The sequence below is a fragment of the Topomyia yanbarensis genome, chromosome 1 (assembly GCF_030247195.1).
Source record: "Topomyia yanbarensis strain Yona2022 chromosome 1, ASM3024719v1, whole genome shotgun sequence".
Taxonomy (NCBI): domain Eukaryota; kingdom Metazoa; phylum Arthropoda; class Insecta; order Diptera; family Culicidae; genus Topomyia; species Topomyia yanbarensis.
This window is the reverse complement of record NC_080670.1, coordinates 136004768-136023829: the sequence shown is the minus strand read 5'-3', so window position 1 is coordinate 136023829 and position 19062 is coordinate 136004768. Positions and strand designations below refer to the sequence as shown.

The 19062-nt window shown below is 36.0% G+C and overlaps 1 protein-coding gene across 5 annotated transcripts in view; it reads left to right on the top strand.

The window, feature by feature from the left end:
- The window catches only part of LOC131690236 (glutathione hydrolase 1 proenzyme-like), a 679522-nt gene that overhangs the window by 73089 nt on the left and 587371 nt on the right, over nucleotides 1-19062 (top strand). For all 5 annotated transcript variants that reach the window (XR_009305552.1, XM_058975998.1, XM_058976080.1 and 2 more), the window contains exons 2-3: nucleotides 17290-17385; nucleotides 17445-17678. Coding sequence is in view for 4 of the 5 variants with exons in the window: in XM_058975998.1 (XP_058831981.1) it covers nucleotides 17290-17385; nucleotides 17445-17678 (330 nt within the window). In the remaining variant the exon portion in view is untranslated. The remainder of the gene's footprint in view (nucleotides 1-17289; nucleotides 17386-17444; nucleotides 17679-19062) is intronic.

Genomic DNA, 19062 nt, shown 5'->3' with positions numbered 1-19062 from the left:
TGTATGTTCGTGAACCAAACCCACCAAGTAATCAACCAAGCAACAAGGGACCACTATTCAAGAGAGAAGAGAATACTGATATACTCTCTCTCAATGATACTCACAACTATCCATCATTATAATGATACGTGCTTATGTGAGCATGTGTGGATATATTCGTTCATGTTTCTGTTTCCTCGTGTTGTTGCTTCGGTATCCATAGCGGCAATTCATTCGGCTGGGGTGAAGGCAAGCGTTTTACTGAACTGTATTGTGTTTGTTCGGATTGACTTTGAATGAATGGTGAAAGCTCTGGGTTTTGAACTTAATGCTACGTCGCACAACTTCTGACCCTACCTTCGTCACACTTAGTCACAAATCTGGTGTATCCTCCCTACCCCCCAAAATGCTACGTCATTTATGCAGGCCCCTTAACTAAAAGAAATTTGTACATACACCGATAGGAAATTTTCTCAGCTTTCCAATAAAAACTTGTAAATAACGATATAAAGCATATTTTATAGATTAGAGTTTTTTAAGCACTTGCAAGTCGGTTACAAGAAAAGTTTAGTAATGAATTTACAAAGAAATGAGAAGAGATAGGAATATGACATTTAAGAACAAATTATGAATCGTCCTAAAACTTTTTTTTTTTTAAATAAAAAATTGCCCACCACACTCCCCCACACCAAAGAACTCATACAAGAGCCCCCTGGTAGTGGACGCAACTTGTCTCAGCCCATGAACAATGGCAACAAAAACAAACAAAACAAATAAAACAAACTGAGCTGAGACAGACATTTATTGATGTGCAATTAGTTTAAGATAATTAACTAAGGTGGAATCCCAGTGGAAATAGATTTCCTGTTAAGGGATCCACATTATAAATTAAATTAAAGTTAAATACTGCTGACGGATGTTTACATTAAATTACAAAACAATATCATTAATTAAATATTTCGTTAAGCCTATGTTTAAAGTACTGTTTCAATCTAGCCTTGAAGATGGTACGATTGTCGATTCTCTGCATGTCAAGTGGAAGTGCATTAAATTTGGTAGCGCCAATAAAAAGAATGCGCTTTTGGCCAAGGTTTGTGGCTGCTCGAATGCGTTGCAAGTTACTATTTCGACGTGTTGAACGAGAATGTGTTAAAGTTGTAAAATGTATATTATGCTGCGCGATGGAGTTATGTAGATTGTCGTGTATGAATAATAATGTTTGTACGTCACATAAGTGGGCTATGGGTAAAATATTGTGGGCACTTTCAGAGTATAACAACAAAGTCGAATATAAAAGTGGTTTATTAAATATAATTTTCAGGGATCTGTTTTGTAGTGTTTGTAGCTTTTTAAGGTGAGAGCTCGCTGCTCGCCCCCATACCGATACTAAGTAGTTAAGTTGTGAATGAATGTATGCAAAGTAGTAGTTCAATAGAGCTCGCTGGGGAACAAACGCTTTAACTCTCCACAAAATACCACAGGAGGATGCCACACGCTTTTCGATAAATTTTATATGGTGTGTCCAGGATAACGTAGGATCTAAGTGTATACCCAAATATTTGAAACAGTCCACATTTTCAATTGTACAATCTCTAAGTTTGGAATGATGATGTGTTGGTAAAGTTTTCCGTATGGATCGGAAGATCATGTACTTAGTTTTGGAAAGGATTAGTGATAATAAATTTGCTTTGAAATATTGGTCGAGAACACTTAGATCGTTATCGATCGAGTTAATAATAGTATTGACATCATTGTTAGGATAAAACAGAGCTGTGTCATCAGCAAACAGTCTAGGAGTTCCAGTAAGCCTCAAGTTACCTAGGTCATTAATATACAACAGAAATAACAAAGGTCCTATATTACTACCTTGAAGGACACCGATTCCAATGGGAGCAAGGCTACTACGTTCACCATCCACAGATACAAATTGCTTTCTATTCGTCAGGTAACTATGAATAACAGAATGAGCAATGCCCCTGATACCGTAACATTCAAGCTTGGCCAGAAGTATTGTGTGGTCCAAAGTGTCAAATGCTTTTTTAAGGTCTAGGAATAGAGCACCAACAATGTTTTTACGATCCACTTCGCTCATTATTAGATTACTAATTCAATTATAGCGGTTTGGGTGCTAGAGCCTTGTCTAAACCCATACTGAAATCTATAGAGGACGCTGTGTTTGTTCAAAAATTCTAATAATCTAGCAACAAATAGTTTTTCGAGGATTTTGTTGAAAACGGACAGTGTAGATATAGGACGATAATTATTACAATCACAACAGTTACCTGATTTAAAAACAGGGATGACTTTAGCCACTTTGAGACAGTCAGGGTAATAACCAGATTGAACAATTATGTTGAAACATTGAGAAAGGATTCTAGAAAAAGCGCAAGAATTTCCTTTTAACATATTGACAGGAATGTTATCAGGGCCACTACTCTTCTTATTATCTAGGCTATGTATCAGCATAATTACTTCGTTTGTTGATGAAGGACGTAAAAATATTGACTCACGGACGCGACGAACATTACTTAAAGGACAAATGTTTGAGGTGGTGGGGATATCATTTGACAGTTTTTGCCCTATACTAGAGAAGACGACATTAAAAGACTTCTGCATTATTGTTGGTTTTTTTACCATCGACAATTAGATTTATCTGGTCGTTTTTCTTTGCTAAACCAAAAGTGCTTTTTAGGTTTTTCCATAGTTTTGAATGTGGTGTGTTAGTAAGAAGGTTCTCATAGAAAGATTTTTTTACCCGTCGTTTTGTGGCATCTCCCTTTTTGGATACATGCAATAGCATTTGCTTTAGATGTTGATCGGCGGGATTACTTTTGAGACGTTGAAGGTAATTACTCTTTATTTTTACTAGAGTCCATAAATCCAAAGTCATCCAGGGACAGTGAGTGCCTTTCACTTTAACTGTTTTAGTTATTGTTTTCGTATGACGTTGAAGTAATGAGTTGTATGTGGATGCGATAGATTGAATAGTAGATTCCGGGTCGACAATGACATCAATACTATTAACGAAGCTGGAAAACTCGTGGTTAAGTTGGCGATGGTTTACAATTTTTGACATTAAAAATGTCTTACTCCACTATCTGGGGCTAGGTGTCATTCTAAAATCTAAACTATCTCCCATGTAACGAAACTATGTAAGGTTTGCACGCTTATAACTCCGATATTACTAGATGGATTTTAATCATTCATACACCAACCGATTCAGAAACACCTAACTTAAATATTGGTAATAATTTAATATCTCCCCAATAAAAGTAGACTTTTGGAAATTGGTAAAATTAAAAAGTTCACGAAAAACGGGGAAAATACCATTCGTGAGGCAGATTTCTCAGACACAGCCGTCAAAAGAGGGCAGCTTAGTTGCTCAATGAAACACGAAAAGTCATAAATAGAAGCAACGCATGTCCGTTTAAATCAGTCGTTGCTCTTATCCCACACGAGCAACGTCGTCTCCGGGCGATGCAATAAGCGCTATCGATTTTCGGTAACGTTGGCATTTGCACACACTCGCACCTAAGTGACTAAACCATATACGATTAGTTTATAAATAGAGGTGACGCGTACCCGTTTGAATCAGTTTTTGTTCTTATGTCGAACGGGTAAGATCATGGCTGCAGCGTCTGGGCACTACAATAAGCGGTAGACGCTATGCATTTTCGGCAGCGGTGGCCGTGTGCGGATTTGTCGGGTACCAGCATGGTGTCACAAAGTGGGTGGGCGGGGTGGTTTGGATTTAATTCAATACGGTGTGTGCTGCTTAAGAGTGTTGCGTTTGAAAAAAATATTTTTATGCATGCGTGTGCGTTGTAACTTGTTAATCCATGTTTACGGCGCTTTGTAGCTGCGTAGGGTAAAGAGCCTATTGGTTTTCATGTTTCATATTTCGGTTATATGTTTTTTATCAGTAAGGCATCTGACAACGTGCTTCTGTAGTTATTGCACTGTTCAGCAGCGTAGTATTTTATATAGGAGAGTACACTCAGGTTTTTTTACGCGGATTTTGAAATTTACGCGGTTTTCATTAACGCGTTTTTTTTTAATTTACGCGGTTTTCATTTACACGGCCTCTATCCCCTGCGTGAAAAATCTGAGTGTAATTGCATCGGAAACAATCACATTTCCAGCAGAACTTTTTGTTTTCTAATTTCAAACACTTTTGTTTCGTACTGCACACAACGGAAAATTTTAAAACAGAACTTACCGTCCCAGCAGCAGTTGAAGCGGGTGTTCTTTTTCGATTCAAATTCAAGCCATGTCTTAAGCGTTACTGGACTTAAAATTGTTTTCCCAGTTTAACCAGTCAGAATATCTGTCCTACCCTATGTATTTAAAACAGTTCTAATTGCGTTTTAAGGTATACAACAAATACGGTTGGGTATACTAATTTAAATTTTAAAATAAATCTGTTTTAAATTATGAAACAAACCGCTGTACTGAAGATATAATTATGTCAGTCCTATTACCACATAAAACACCTATATAACATAAAACGCTGCAGAATTGGTTTAATAATACAATGTTTACACTACAGAGTTATAACACGTTTTAATAATTAGCAACAAGAAAAATGTCACCAAGATGGCATAAAAACCCGTTTTAACTGGTAGTGCGAACGTTGCATAACAATGTAATTTATCAAATAATTTCATTTTTCCACCACTAATCGATCAAGAAATACTTAAACTTAAGATTGTTTACTTAAGTTCATTAGTACATTATTGAAAATTTAAATGGAAAATAAAATTTCATATTTTATGGAGAATCTGTATATTTCCGTTGACGGGCGTGGGTTTCCTCATCACAGCTCTCAATATGGAACTTTTCTTTTGAATATATTTTCTGGACAGACCAGCCTATTTTTACTAGATGGATCAGCCAAATAATTCCAATCACCTAGTGAGATACTTGATTAATTAATAGATTAATTAATAGATTACCGTTAAAAGACCTTCAATAAATTATGTTTTAATGGGGAGGGTATATAGCAAATTGTAACATATGAAAACAGGCGAGTGAACAAGAACATGTGTCGATATGTGTGATAGATAAAATTCATTTGCACGCTCTTGAAAAAAGCTATATTTTTAATGTCACCGTGGTCGTGTCCTGTACACAACCCTTTAATTTTTTTGGTAAGCAACATTGGTTCCCTATCAGCTGTAATTTTGAAAGTTGTTAAGATCTGAGAGTGGTTACTCAGATTGTTTAATATTGTGTCATTGCGCACTCGATTTACATCGTCCAGTTTGCATAGCACATGATCAAGTATGTTTTCGCTAATTGGTCTGGTAGGAAAAACATTTGTACAAATAAAGTCATAGGATTCCAACAGTATTTTATATCTTCTAACAATATTGTTATTAGCAAGATTAATTGGGACATTTACATCACCTACAATAGCACACGAGTGCTTCGATTGGACTGAACACATCAAATTTTCTAAATAGGCTGAGAAATCATTGAAATCAAAGCTAGGAGGACGGTAAATTCCATGAACATCATAAAACTGTCCTTTGATAAACAGTTCGATGTGAATGTGATGAAATCCTTCTGCGGTATAGTTTTTTACAATTCTATGTTTGATAGTCTGATTGACATACACAGCTAAACCTCCGCTAGAGTGTTGCCTGCACGCGAAAAATGCTTTGAAATGTGGTATTTCATAGAGAGCACAATTGTCGTCTTTTAACCATGTCTCACCAATCACTATAACATCTATGGAAGTTTTACAACTGTCAAGGGTTTGCAAAATTTCATCAAATTTAGAGAGATTGTTTATACCTCTTACGTTCCACTGCAAAATTTTTAGTGTCTGGTTATCATTGTTAATATAATTGTCATTAAAATCGTAAATATGGTCGAAAGAAAAATTTTTGTTTGTATTAGCCATTGGATATGCATGAATTCAAGTTTTATGCTGGATTGTTAACTACAATTCTTAATTTCGTTTTCGCTTAGGGGCAGATTGTTGTGGTGAAGAAGAGGCAGATTTTGCACTTTTGTAATTATTTATGATTCGATCAAGGTCATGTTTGCTACCAATTCTTTCAATCTTAGAATGTTCATCCTTTTTTACTAAAATCATTCCTCCACGACCAGGCCATACAAATTTAATGTTAAGAAGTTTTTGGGATTCACGCATTTCTTTTAACAATTCTAATGACAAGGCTGACAGTTCTTCGCGGATCGCGACTTTCATTGCATTTCCGTTTACATTTAGTGCTTCATCAATCGTCGTAGTTAACAATGGGCCAAATTGTTGCTTTTTGTCAAGCAACAATTCTTTCAAATCTGTGTTTTTGAAAACAACTCTAATCGGAATTATAGCATTATTATTTTTATTGTTAGAGTACAATCTGGTCGACGAAACAAGGGAATCAGAGGACAAATTAACACCGGTACATTTAAACGTTTTCAGCACGAGATCAGTTACATTTTCGTTAGGCAGTGAGGGTAAACCAAGTATCATTACATTATTTTCTATTGTTTTCTTATTTTCTTTATCAAAATTCATTTCAAGTTTATTGACAGTGGTAGAAAGCGACAACTGAGAAGATTTTAAAGCGTTAAGTTCATGTGTTAAACTTTACTTTTGGATAATAGATATTGCTATAATCATAATTCATTATTTTGAGAAAATTAACGAAAACCGCCTCAAAAACACTAACTTTTAATTACTTTACAACTAAAAGGTAATTAAAACTAATTAACTGAAAGATATGAGAACACAATATATCTGGTGTGAAGTTACGTGATGTATGAAAATTAACTTCATGTAAAATTAAAATCAAAGGTAAAACTATGTTATTTTCTATGCTCGTAAGTGTCGTGGTCAGAAGACGTAAATTAGCACGACTTTTTTAGGTGTGTATTGCCTAAAAATACTTTGGGGAGTACAGGATGGGTTTATTAAAAATAATTAGACCATAAAAACCATTTATGATTTAAATAACGAGAATTTATTTAACCAGCCGTGGAATACTTGTCGCACAGCTTTCCTACTCGTTTAATTTTGGCTCTGCGACATATTTCGGAGAATGGTTTCCTCATTCGTCCTTTACCTTCGACTTCGAATCTTAGCTTTTCTTCAAGCCACACAAAATTTTCCGGCCGGCTCAAATTGAATTTGCATGAGCTTGCTCCGAATCCACAACCCTCTAAATTTCAATATGAAGATTTTTATTTTCTTCCGAGTACTAACAAATTTGAATTTTACAGTTGAATTACTACTTGTAATGAACTTAAGCAGTTCATCTGTATTTTTACCAGCGATAAGCAAATTCGCCTTCTCTCTTCGACTAATATCCATATTGACTACAGTTTTATTTAAAACGAATAAAATCAGAAAACATTTTTTGACAGTCGATCTACTTATGCAAAGAGAATGAGAGAATGATATTTGAAAGTGGCATTTTTTCATAATACAACGATATGTGTGTAAATGTGTTAATGCGTTGAGCCTGCAAAACTACAAAATTTTAATCTAAATTGCAAAATTTAAAAAAATATCGTATTCGTCAATTTTAGCTTAAATATACTAAAAAGAATGATTTTTCATGTGTTTAAAACTGTGTTTCTATTTTAGATGCCCGCATCAGCGATAGTAAGCCTTAAAATAGGCTATTTTTTGGACGAAAAGTGTCCATAACTTTTGAAAGAAAAAAGGTAGACCTTCGGTGTCCAAGAAAAAAAATACTCAGCTTGATTTGTATTTGTATTTGTATAAAAAAGTCCAACTGACAATTTGTCTAAATGAACTATACTAACCTAAGGTAAACTGAACATAATTAAAATAGTGACAATACACGACGACGAAACTGCGAAGAGTTTATGACGAAGTCAAAAACTTCAGCAAACTCATTGAAGCGACGACTCATTGCTAAAATTGGACTATTGGTAGCGTAGTTAGTGCTGCGCATTTCAGAATGCAGCAGGGCTCGAGGGCGAAAAGAACGGGTAGGCGCGTAGAGGTTGACTTGCGCTAGTAGCTCCGGATCATCATATTCAGCCAGCAGAATCTTTTACACGAAGGTAGCTTGCGCTGCATGTCTCCGGCGTATTAAAGTATTAAGTCCTAAAAGACGACAACGGTCCTCGTACGGTGGCAGGTTTAATGGATCGTTCCACGGCAATTCACGTAACACATATCGTATGAATTTACTCTGGACTGCTTCGATCCTAAGGCTCCACGTAGCTTGATAAGGACACCAAACGACGTTTGCAAATTCCAACTGCGGGCGCACCAATAAGCAATAAAGAGCCATGAAGCATAGATGATCCCGAAATTCGTTGGATATTTTGAAAATAAATCTGGCTTGGATTGGCTTTGTCGATGGTCGCTGAGACGTGATGAGTATACGTTAGCTTTTCATCAAGAATGACTCCTAGATCCTTCACGTGGTCAACGCGTTGTAGTAGAGTTCCTGCGATGTTATAGTTGAAGGTAAGCATATTTCTCGTTCGATAATAGCTGATGACAAAACATTTTGCAACGCTAAGGACCATCATGTTTCTTACACACCAGCTATAAAAGGTGTCAATAAGATGCTGTAGCTCAGGGCAATTGGCTTCATTCCGCATAACAAGAAAAAAATTTAAGTCGTCGGCAAAAAACAGCTTTCCTCCAAGCCTTAGAACGAAAACCGCATCGTTCACGAACAGTGAAAAAAGTAGTGGACCTAGCGTACTACCCTGAGAAACTCCGGAAGTGTTGAAAAAGGATTCTGAAACAATATCGCCAATTTGAACAACGACTTCACGGTGCACAAGGTAGGATCGAAGCCAACGGCAGAATCCAGTAGAACACCTTAGCTTATCAAGCTTAGTTATCAGTATCTCATGATTAACTCTATCAAAAGCTGCCTTTAGATCAGTGTAAATAGTATCCACCTGCAATTTCTTAGACATTTGTTCCGTGCAAAATGACGTAAAGCAGACGAGATTCGTCTCGACTGAACGTCCTGGGAAAAACCCATGCTGGGAAGTACTAATGTAGTGTCGACAAGCAGAAAATAACGCTTCGTTGATAATTGATTCAAACACTTTAGATTCGACTTCTAGCGAAGTGATTCCGCGATAGTTCGCTATGTTGCGTTTGTCACTTTTCTTGAATACCGGGAACATTACTGAGCATTTCCAATCCTCAGGAAACGTTTGCTGCTGAAGCTACATGTTAAAAATATATGCAAGTGGTGTTACAAGTAAGTCCGAACATTTTTTCAATACAGTTGAAGGTATAGCACTGAGGCCGGGTGCATAAGATGACTTGGTTTTCCGGATTGCAGACCATTTGTTCAAAGGCAGTAAACACAATCAACAGCACAAGCAGGAACGTCGCGAGAGGCATTTTCGAGTTCGATTGCAGTTGGCGAGTCAGTTGAAAAAACACTCGAGAAGAATCTGGCAAACAGCGTACATTTCGCCGTTTTTTTTCGCTTCGTGTTGACAAATGACCAAAAGCCCTTCGGGTTTCGGCGTAGATTATTCTGGATGCGGTTTACATAGCGTTTGTACAGAAGCTTGTTGTAATAACGATACTCATTACTGGCTAAAATGAACATGCGCTTAGAAAGAGGACACCGTCGATTTGTGTACGCACGTAGGGTTTTTGCTCGAGTACGTTTTAGCTTTCGAAGAGTGCTGTTTGACCAGGGCGGCTTGCTAGGAGGCTGACATTTAGGCACTAAGGTCTCAACACAGTTCAGTAGTAGTCGCTTGTAAATGGCAACTGCAGCATTAACACTCACTTGGGCATGCAGTACACTCCAATCAATTTGCGACAGAGAACTGCGCAGCTTTACAAAATCAGTTTTGCGAAAGTTAAGACGGTCGACAGAAAGAGTTTCTACATACTGAACTGATCGAATAGTGCCAATTGAGATTTCAAGCGCGGGATGAAAGTTGTCAAGTGGAACAATCACAATTATTCACAGCATCCATGTGAAGTTGCATGATACTGCAGTCGAGTCGCTTTTCAGGAGGAATATAGACAGCACCAATATAAAAGTTCCTCGATAGAGTTGTAATTCTAACCCAAACAGCCTTAACACTGGTGTTAAACTACCTACATCAATCTCACATGAGGCAAATGCGGTGGAAAAAGCAATCAAAACTCCTCCTCCACGTCTGTGAATACTGTTGCCACTATTTCGGACCGCACGGTGTAAGCATCACCGAAAAGCTGCACTGATGTTATCCGCGCATCAAGCCATGTTTCGGTGAAGACGCAAACATCATAGTCACCGTCTACAGCAGCTAAATACACGTCATCAATTTTCGTCTTAAGCCCTCTCGCGTTCTGATAGTAGATCTGCAAACCATCAGTGTCATGTGAGAGGTGTCGTGCTGCATACCAAGTTTCAGGACTGCGGGCTCGATGATCACCATCACCGCAAATAGCGCGGGGAGAGCAGGATGTACTGTTGTCAGGCAGGGGAACAAGCTGCGATGCGGAGGGAATGACTGCATCATAACTGTTGTGTCCAGCGGCTGACTGCAATGGAATGCATACTTGAAGGTGCGCAGTATCACGTGTAGCTTCGGATGGACATATATTATTCAAATGTTTACCTGAGCGGACAGATGCGATGCGATCAAAATTACCATTTTGACATTGAAGGTTCGCTGGAGCAGTAGAGTACATTGAGTTGTGTTCATTAGCAGACTGTAAGTGAAATTTACATTGAGGGTGTGCAGCATCTTGAAGTGCTTCGGAAGGACACACTGATAATATCAATTCGTAAATATAGTAAAATCGATCATACAATACACGAATTCATTCGTCGTTTTCTGCAACGAAGTATTTTCGTACATTCTAAATAGTAGGTTTCGTTCATTTCATCAACAAGAATGGCCGCTTGGCGAACGAAATTTTACCCGTTTAATGTATACTGCACGAATGTTATCGTTGATAACGACATTATTTTTCGTGAATGAAACGAAATGTTTTGTTTATTTTATTAAACGTGTGTGTATATTACGAACGATTTCGTTGGTCGCACGAATTAATTTCGTTTTTCTTAGAAAAGTGTTCGTATTTATTATCCTCTTATTGTTTTCAGTCAATCTTATGGGATTAATGTTTGACAACATAGATTTTTTTTATTTAAAAAAAATCGATGTGGCCAAATCGATTTTATTGTGGTACGAAGGCCGCTTGATGAACGAAAGTTTTCGTAAATTTTACTTATTTAGTTTACATTGCACGAATGTAATCGTTGATAACGACATTATTTTTCGTGAACGAAACGAAATGTTTCGTGTATTTTAATAAATGTTTAAGTATATGATTAACGATTTCGTTGGTCACACGATTTCGTTTCGTTCGTCTTAGGAAAGTTTTCGTATTCATTAGCATATTATTTTTTCAATCGATATTTTAGGATCGATGTTTGACAACAATGATTTTTTCAATTAACTGAAAGGATCGATCTGGCAAAATCGATTTTAATTCAACCTGCTCCCTTCTATTGAGGACTAAAAAGATTGTGGTGTGAAGTAATGGCCGCTTGATGAACGAAAGTTTTCGTAAATTTTACATATTTAGTGTACATTACATGAATGTTATTGTTGAAAACGGCATTATTTTTCGGGAATGAAAACGAAATGTTTCGTTTATTTTAATACACAGTTGTGTAAATTACAAACGATTTCGTTGGTCGCACGAATTCATTTTGTACACCTTAGAAAAGTTTTCGTATTATTAGCCTCTTATTGTTTTCAGTCAATCATTTGGGATCGATGTTTGACAACATCGATTTTTTTATTTAAAAAAATCGATGTGGCCAAATCGATTTTACTGTGGTACGAAGAAATGGCCGCCTGATGAACGAAAATTTTCGTGAATTTTACTTATTTAGGTTACATTGCACGAATGTAATCGTTGATAACGACATTATTTTTCGTGAACGAAACTAAATGTTTTGTGTATTTTAATAAACGTTTATGTATATTACAAACGATTTCGTTTGTCGCATTCGATGTTTTAGGATCAATGTTTGACAGCACCGATTTTTTATTAATTAAAAAGATCGATCTGGCAAATTCGATTCTATTTCAACCTGCTCATCATTATTGAAAACTAGAAAGATTGTGGTATGAAGAAATGGACGCTTGATGAACAAAAGTTTTAGTAACTTTTACTTATCAAGTGTACATGGCACGAATGTTATCGTTGATAACGACATTATTTTTCGTGAATGAAATGAAGTCATTCGTTTATTTCAATAAATGTTTGTGTATATTACGAACGACTTCGTTGGTCGCACGAATTCATTTCGTTCATCTTAGAAAAGTTTTCGTATTTATTATCTTCTTATTTTTCCATTCGATCTTTTGGGATCGATGTCTGACAACATCGATTTTTTAGTTAAAAAAACAGATCTGGCAACATCGATTTTATTTTGATATGAAGAAATGGTCGCATGATGAACGAAAGTTTTCGTGAATTTTACTTATTTAGTTGCACGAATGCTGTCGTTGAAAACGACATTAATTTTCGTGAATGAAACGAAATGTTTTGTTTATTTTAATAAACGTCTATGTATATTACAAACAATCTCGTTGGTCGCACGAATTCATTTCGTTCATCTAAGAGAAGTTTTCGTATTTAATAGCATATTCTTTAACATTGCTCCGGCAGAGAAAAACTCAACATTATTCATACAAAACCATCGAGCGATGGCTCAACTGAATTCGTACTGCTCCGGATTCTGGATCAACTAGAAGCGGAAGAGGTTTAGAAAATCTTCCTGAAACTGGCGGACACGGATACGGCTACTAATAGCCAGATCGAGACCGTCGTGAACATCAACAATTATCTGATGTATAGCAACAATGACTCCATATTCTACCTCTATTGAAGCTCTGTTCACGTTGACAGTTCGACGAATGGTGCTCGTAAATATTATAAAGATATTCGTATATAGCAGCGAACAATTCGTTTGCCGAACGAAGCTGTTTCGTAATAAGCCAACGAAAGTCGTTTCGTGGTTTTCACGAAAAACTCGTAATAAAAATAAATGTGTTTCAATAGAACTACGAACGATTCATTATAAGTACGAAAAATTCGTATAATTTATGAAAATTATCTGTACGAAACTAATGCATAGCGATTTACGAATATATTCTATCAGTGCATATACCCTTCTTGGCTTTACCTGACACAGAAGAAGTTGCCGAATCGTCAGGTAGTCCGAGGTCGCTCACCGAGGAACATGAAGTCCCGATCAGAAAACCATACCGTAAACCGGAGTGACATTGATCACTTTTCGAAGTAATCATTACATATTTTTAGACGCAACACATTTTTTTCAAGCTTAATATTTTTAATTCATGTACTGATGTATGGAGAACAAGATTGGATGGTTTTACCTAAAATTCCCCGCTTCCTGGTATTTTTCCAAAAATGATTTCAAATTGAAGTCCGTTTTCGTATTCCGGGGTGACTTTGAAAACCTACATGGTCACCCACATTAAGTTATTGATGTCAACGTTTTTCATTCAAATGTTTGTTTAAACTAGTTCTGGAAAGATACTTATTGTTAAATAAATGTTAATTGGTTTTATACAAAGTATTTCAATATACTGTAAAATTCGAGTAACCGAAATTTGTATAATTTGTGTCCAACTAGAATAAAAGATTCTGAAAACCTTTAAAGCTGCTAAAATTGTTTTATTTCAGTGCTTTATCAATGTACAAAAAGTTTCATCCATTTTAACACGTTGGACTATTGAACAATAAAAAATATTGCGAATTTTAGCTTGAAATAATTTGAAATAATTAGTTTAACAAAAAATTGTAATTAAAATAAACAAACTGTTAAAAATAAATTTGGCACATCCCACTCTAAAGGAAAATGAAAACTCGCTTGAAATTTATTACTCTTGCTCAAATCTGAGATTTATTTGTTTTATAAAAAATAGACACTTTGCGAAGCTTCGTAAAAGTAAGGTGAAGTCAAATTTCGACTTGTTGTAGTTTTTGTACCCAAAAACCGAACAATATACTCAAAAAGTATAACAAATCAGTATTTTATAAGTTTAGAGTAAAAATCATTTCAAATTAAAATGATTCGGTTGTCTATTCTGCTTTAATAAGCGATCCACGAAAAAAGTTTCGAGTGAGCAAAGTCACCCCGATGATCAAAGACACCCCGGTTTACGGTATCAAAAATATATCAAAATTATTGCTCGATTTGATATTTATATCATATGATCATATAATTTTGATATATGTCGCTTGGAATAAATTATAAAAAAATTAAATTATATCATGTTTTGATTTGTCAATAATGATATCCTATAATATATCATATTTATATCAACCATATTGTTTTTTCAACATAGTAAGAACAACAAAATAATATCTTTCCAAGACAGTTTTACGAAGGTATAATGATGCCATTAGAGATGAATCCTCCCAAGTACTGGCTCCAAATCGCATTACTGGTAGTCTTGTCTAGTCATAGGTTGGAATGTAAATACATAAGAGAATGTACATTTGTAAAGTTACTCGCTGATTACAGAACACAACAGAGAAAATGTTCCGCTGTAGGCCCACGAAGCAGCAAATAGCTTTAGAGATTTGATTAGACCGGTTTCGGCATAGGACAAGCCAAAAGAGCAGCACTCTGTAAACCCTGAAGAGGAATGGAAGCTAAATGTATATAAATTGCAGGCAAGCTATTAAAGAAGAGTATAAAAGACTGGAACATGCGAAAGAATAGGAATAAGCATTTTGAATATACTAAGGATGTAAAGCGCAAAACAGGAACGCCCCAGAAAAAAATTAACAAATTATGAAAGTACGCTGAACTAACTGCGAGCTCTAAGTTAGAACAACTTCTAACAAGTAGCTGCGACGGTAATAATAATAATCAAATTAGTAACACAGCGAAATTAAATGCAAATTGTACTGATGAGAATTATCTTTAACAAGAAATTATTTGATTTATTAATTAAAAACAGAAAAAAATATATTTGGATTTATGTGATACAATTCTGATATTTTCAGATATATTTACTGTCCTCAATTAGATATAAACTATCTTAAATATCCGTCTGTGTGATATAATTATTATATCAAACCAAGACTCAACAAAAAGACTTTATATCAAAATAGACTGAGATATAATAAGATATAACCGATGCATTTTGTTGGTATAAAAACTTGATATTTTAACAACTATCCACCTATATTTTATAGCAAAGAGAGATATATATTTTTCCATGATATAATATCTTATTTTGATATAATTTTGATGTTGATTTCTGATCGGGGTTAGACAGACGAGTTTATCCGGGATAGCTTGGCGCTACTGTCCACCACCAGATGGATTCTTCTCCGCAGCAATCCTGATGATAGGCCATTGGATTTTTGAATTGGTCACAAATTCACGAAAGTAGATGTTCTCCGGCCCAGAGTCTTTGGACAGAGCCTTATCCCTGCATGATTTGCTAACGCCAACTTTGAAGGTGATGAAGCTCAGAGATGAGAGATCCTTGTCCTTAGGAACTAGGCGAACTATTTTTGGTTGCATATCCTTTCCCAGACAATCTTTCACAAGTGTAGAAACTTCATCGTCCGTCGTGCTGGGATCAAATGCAGACAAGTAGACCCATAACAGCTCCTCAGGTGGTGATACTGTTTTTATCGTTTCAAACGCAGCTTTTGCTCCACGAATATTAGTGGTTTTTGCTTTGAGCGGATCATCTTCACGCTTGCGCTTAGGAGTATTTGGAACGGGATTGTATGCAGCAATCCTTGTCCAATGTGTATTTACCGTTGGAGATAGCGGTTTGTGTCGACTTTGACCGAGAGAGCTTTAACGACATCTTTTAAATCAAAAACGATGTTTTCTATAAGCTGTTCAAAGGTTATTTTAACAAAAAGTAAAAGATACGAAAGTTATACTAAAAAAAACTTTTTTTTCAATTAACACCCTAATCCATTGTTTTTAATTTCTTATATAACAAAAACTAAGAGAGATAGAGCTTTCATATATTCAACAAATTTATTCAAAATAAGTTTCTTCACAACTTTATGGAAGACCATAGAGCTCTATCTTTCATCAGTAAAAATAACACCCTAATAACTATCCTAACAAAAAGAAGCATCTTCTGATGTACACAAGTTCATCCTAAGACATGATAGGCTAAGTTATACAGGTTTGTTAGAAAATTAAATTTCCTCCTAAATTAACGATCTGGATCACTGTGCATTGGTCGTATCATTATCGTTGCTCTTTCAGAATCGTGGAGACATCAGGTAATCTTTATTTTATTTTCAGGCTAGCGTTTACGTTTATTTCTCATAAGTACAAGGCTATATAGCCTATTTTAAAAGAGTCGGCTGCCCGAGTCGTCACCGAGTTGCTTGTCTATATTTTTGCATAGTAAAATTGTTGAGTGTTATTGAAATAATATATTATAATGTACAAAAGTCTTTATCAAATCGCTTCACCAAAATTTCTAAAAAATCCCAAAAAAGTGCTTTTTTCACGCTAAAACCCTTACCACTACCACCCCCTCTCTTAACAAGGAGCTGCTGGCAGATTAACAACGAGAACCTGTGTTGAGATGCAGAAGTTGAGCCAATGATACGTACGGGTTCAGATTTCTAGGGGAAATGTTTTTTGCCTTAAAGTTTTCACAGGCCTGCTCATAGATGGCGCTAAACCACAGAGAACAGACGTCCATCTTCAGCATTCAACTTGTGTAAAAATCTCTAACGGTTTCGAAGGTAGTTGGGATATCCAAACCAGGTGCGCTACTGTCGTCATGTTTTTTGTGGCTGAGTTCGAGTGAATTGACAGCGGTTATTCCTCTACCCAGTCAAACTAGTCCAGAATCGGTTCGGACTTCCAGTATGAATCCCAGCTCAAATGCATGAACCGATAGAATCAGAATCAGTTGTTTTCTTTGAGCAAGATTCCATACTGAATCCATTCAGGATTTCGAACTGGTTCCGGAATGGATTTGACGGATAGTTGGGATAATTTGGTTTGGCGGCGCTAGTGTTTATTATACGATAAACACTAGCGCCGCCAAACCAAATTCAAATGTTTACACACGTTTTTTAAATATTTTTGTTCGATCATGGATGTCTGTTTTCTGTGGCTAAACAATACAAGAACATGATTTAAAATTGAAAATAATTTAAATTGTCTCAACAAGTTGAATATTTCCAGAAGGGAGAGTGAGCGGAACCCAGGACCTCTCCCCTAGATACGCTCCTGTATAAAGCTCAACACCTTATATGTATAAGCATTAATTTTTAATTTCTATTTCCAGAAAAACAATTGCGCGAAGGAAGCATCTGAATGGTAACAATACTGTAGTCAATGGAAAAACCTCCAACAAAAGACCATCTAATGCCAGAACCTATAGGCAAGTATTGCGAATGTAAATCATGTTCGATATTATCAATAACTTTAGTTACTTTTCAGATCTATACCTAAGTTGCTTTGTGTGATATGTTTAGTATCATTACTTTTTCTGGGTATAGTGTATTTAAGAAATAAATCCAATATAGTCTTGAAGAATTCTGAGCCCCATGGAATGCTACACCCACCAAATCCACAAATAATAGATACCAAAGTGATACCATCATACACACCGTTGCACATTTTCCAACATGCTGCCGTGTGCTCGGATTCTGAACTATGCAGCAGAATAGGAAGGTACGTGTGTAATTGCTTCTATCGTTATTGTGGTTATCACTGTAAATTAGCAAAAATAGCGAAAAACAAGATCGCGACAAGATTGCGAAACCGCCATTTTTTAGATTTAACCTTTTCAATTCCGCAAGGCTACAAAAATGTAATTTGAATTGATTTTTATATGAAGTGGTCGAGCGACTATTGCTCTTGAACCAAGGAAAAACTTAGGAGGATGCAAAGGAATCGAGTTGGGAATCAAAAAAGCACACTAAACAATAAATTAAATGGGTACCAAAAAATAGTAACAAATAATTTCCGATTTTCGCTCAACAGGGGTGAAGGAGTAAATAAATCCATAAACTGTCAATTCATGACCGTCTGATACCTGACCAACAGGGCTTATATATTGCTAGATGTTTGTTCTAAACTCGGCAGATGGAGCTAACAGGGTATATTTTCAATTCTTTCGCTATTTTGAATTGATTCCGTCGCATGCTAATCTTCGGTGAAAAGCACAATATATTAAGAGTAAGCGGACACAAAAGCCGGAAAACTGGCAGCACTTATTTCAGGAAAAAAACACTGGTATTCCATGTAAATGGCTCTAGCTTAATAATATCATTGTGTCGTGAGTAAAAGCTTTACATGCACGAATAGAAAAACCAATTCGAAGATCTGATGATATGATTTCATACTTGTGCGCATATCTCTTCTTGTTACAGAAAAAATGGTTCTTTTCGTTTCTCTACACTCGATAACACAAGATAAGAGTAAAATAGTTATGGTCATAATCACAATACCCTTTCCATATACATCCAAAGGGAACATGTTATGTGACGTCATGCTCGATTGGCATCTTTACTCAGAAAATACATATAGGGGGCGCTATATACTTGAGGTGGATGTTTTACGAATGAACTGTCAAATCAGTAGAAAATTTTCAAAAGTTTACGCAATTTTTGCATTTTTTAAGAAAATTGGTCATATTTGTATAAAAACTGAAAGTGAAGTGGAACAAAACTAATTTCTTTGAAGATGGCAATAGATTTATTATGCAAAAGAGGGATACTACAGAGAACAGACATCCATGATCGAACAAAAATATTTAAAAAACATGTGTAAATATTTGAATTAATATACGATAAACACTAGCGCCGCCACACCAACCTATCCCCACTATCCGTCAAATCCATTCCGGAACCGGTTCGAAATCCTGAATGGATTCAGTATGAAATCTTGCTCAAAGAAAACAACCGATTCCGACTCTATCAGTTGATGCATTTGAGCTGGAATTCATGCTTGAAGTCCGAACCAGTTCCGGATTAGTTTGACTGGGTAGAGGAATAACCGCTGTCAATTCTGTCGAACTCAACCACAAAAAAAAACTTGACGACAGTAGCGCACC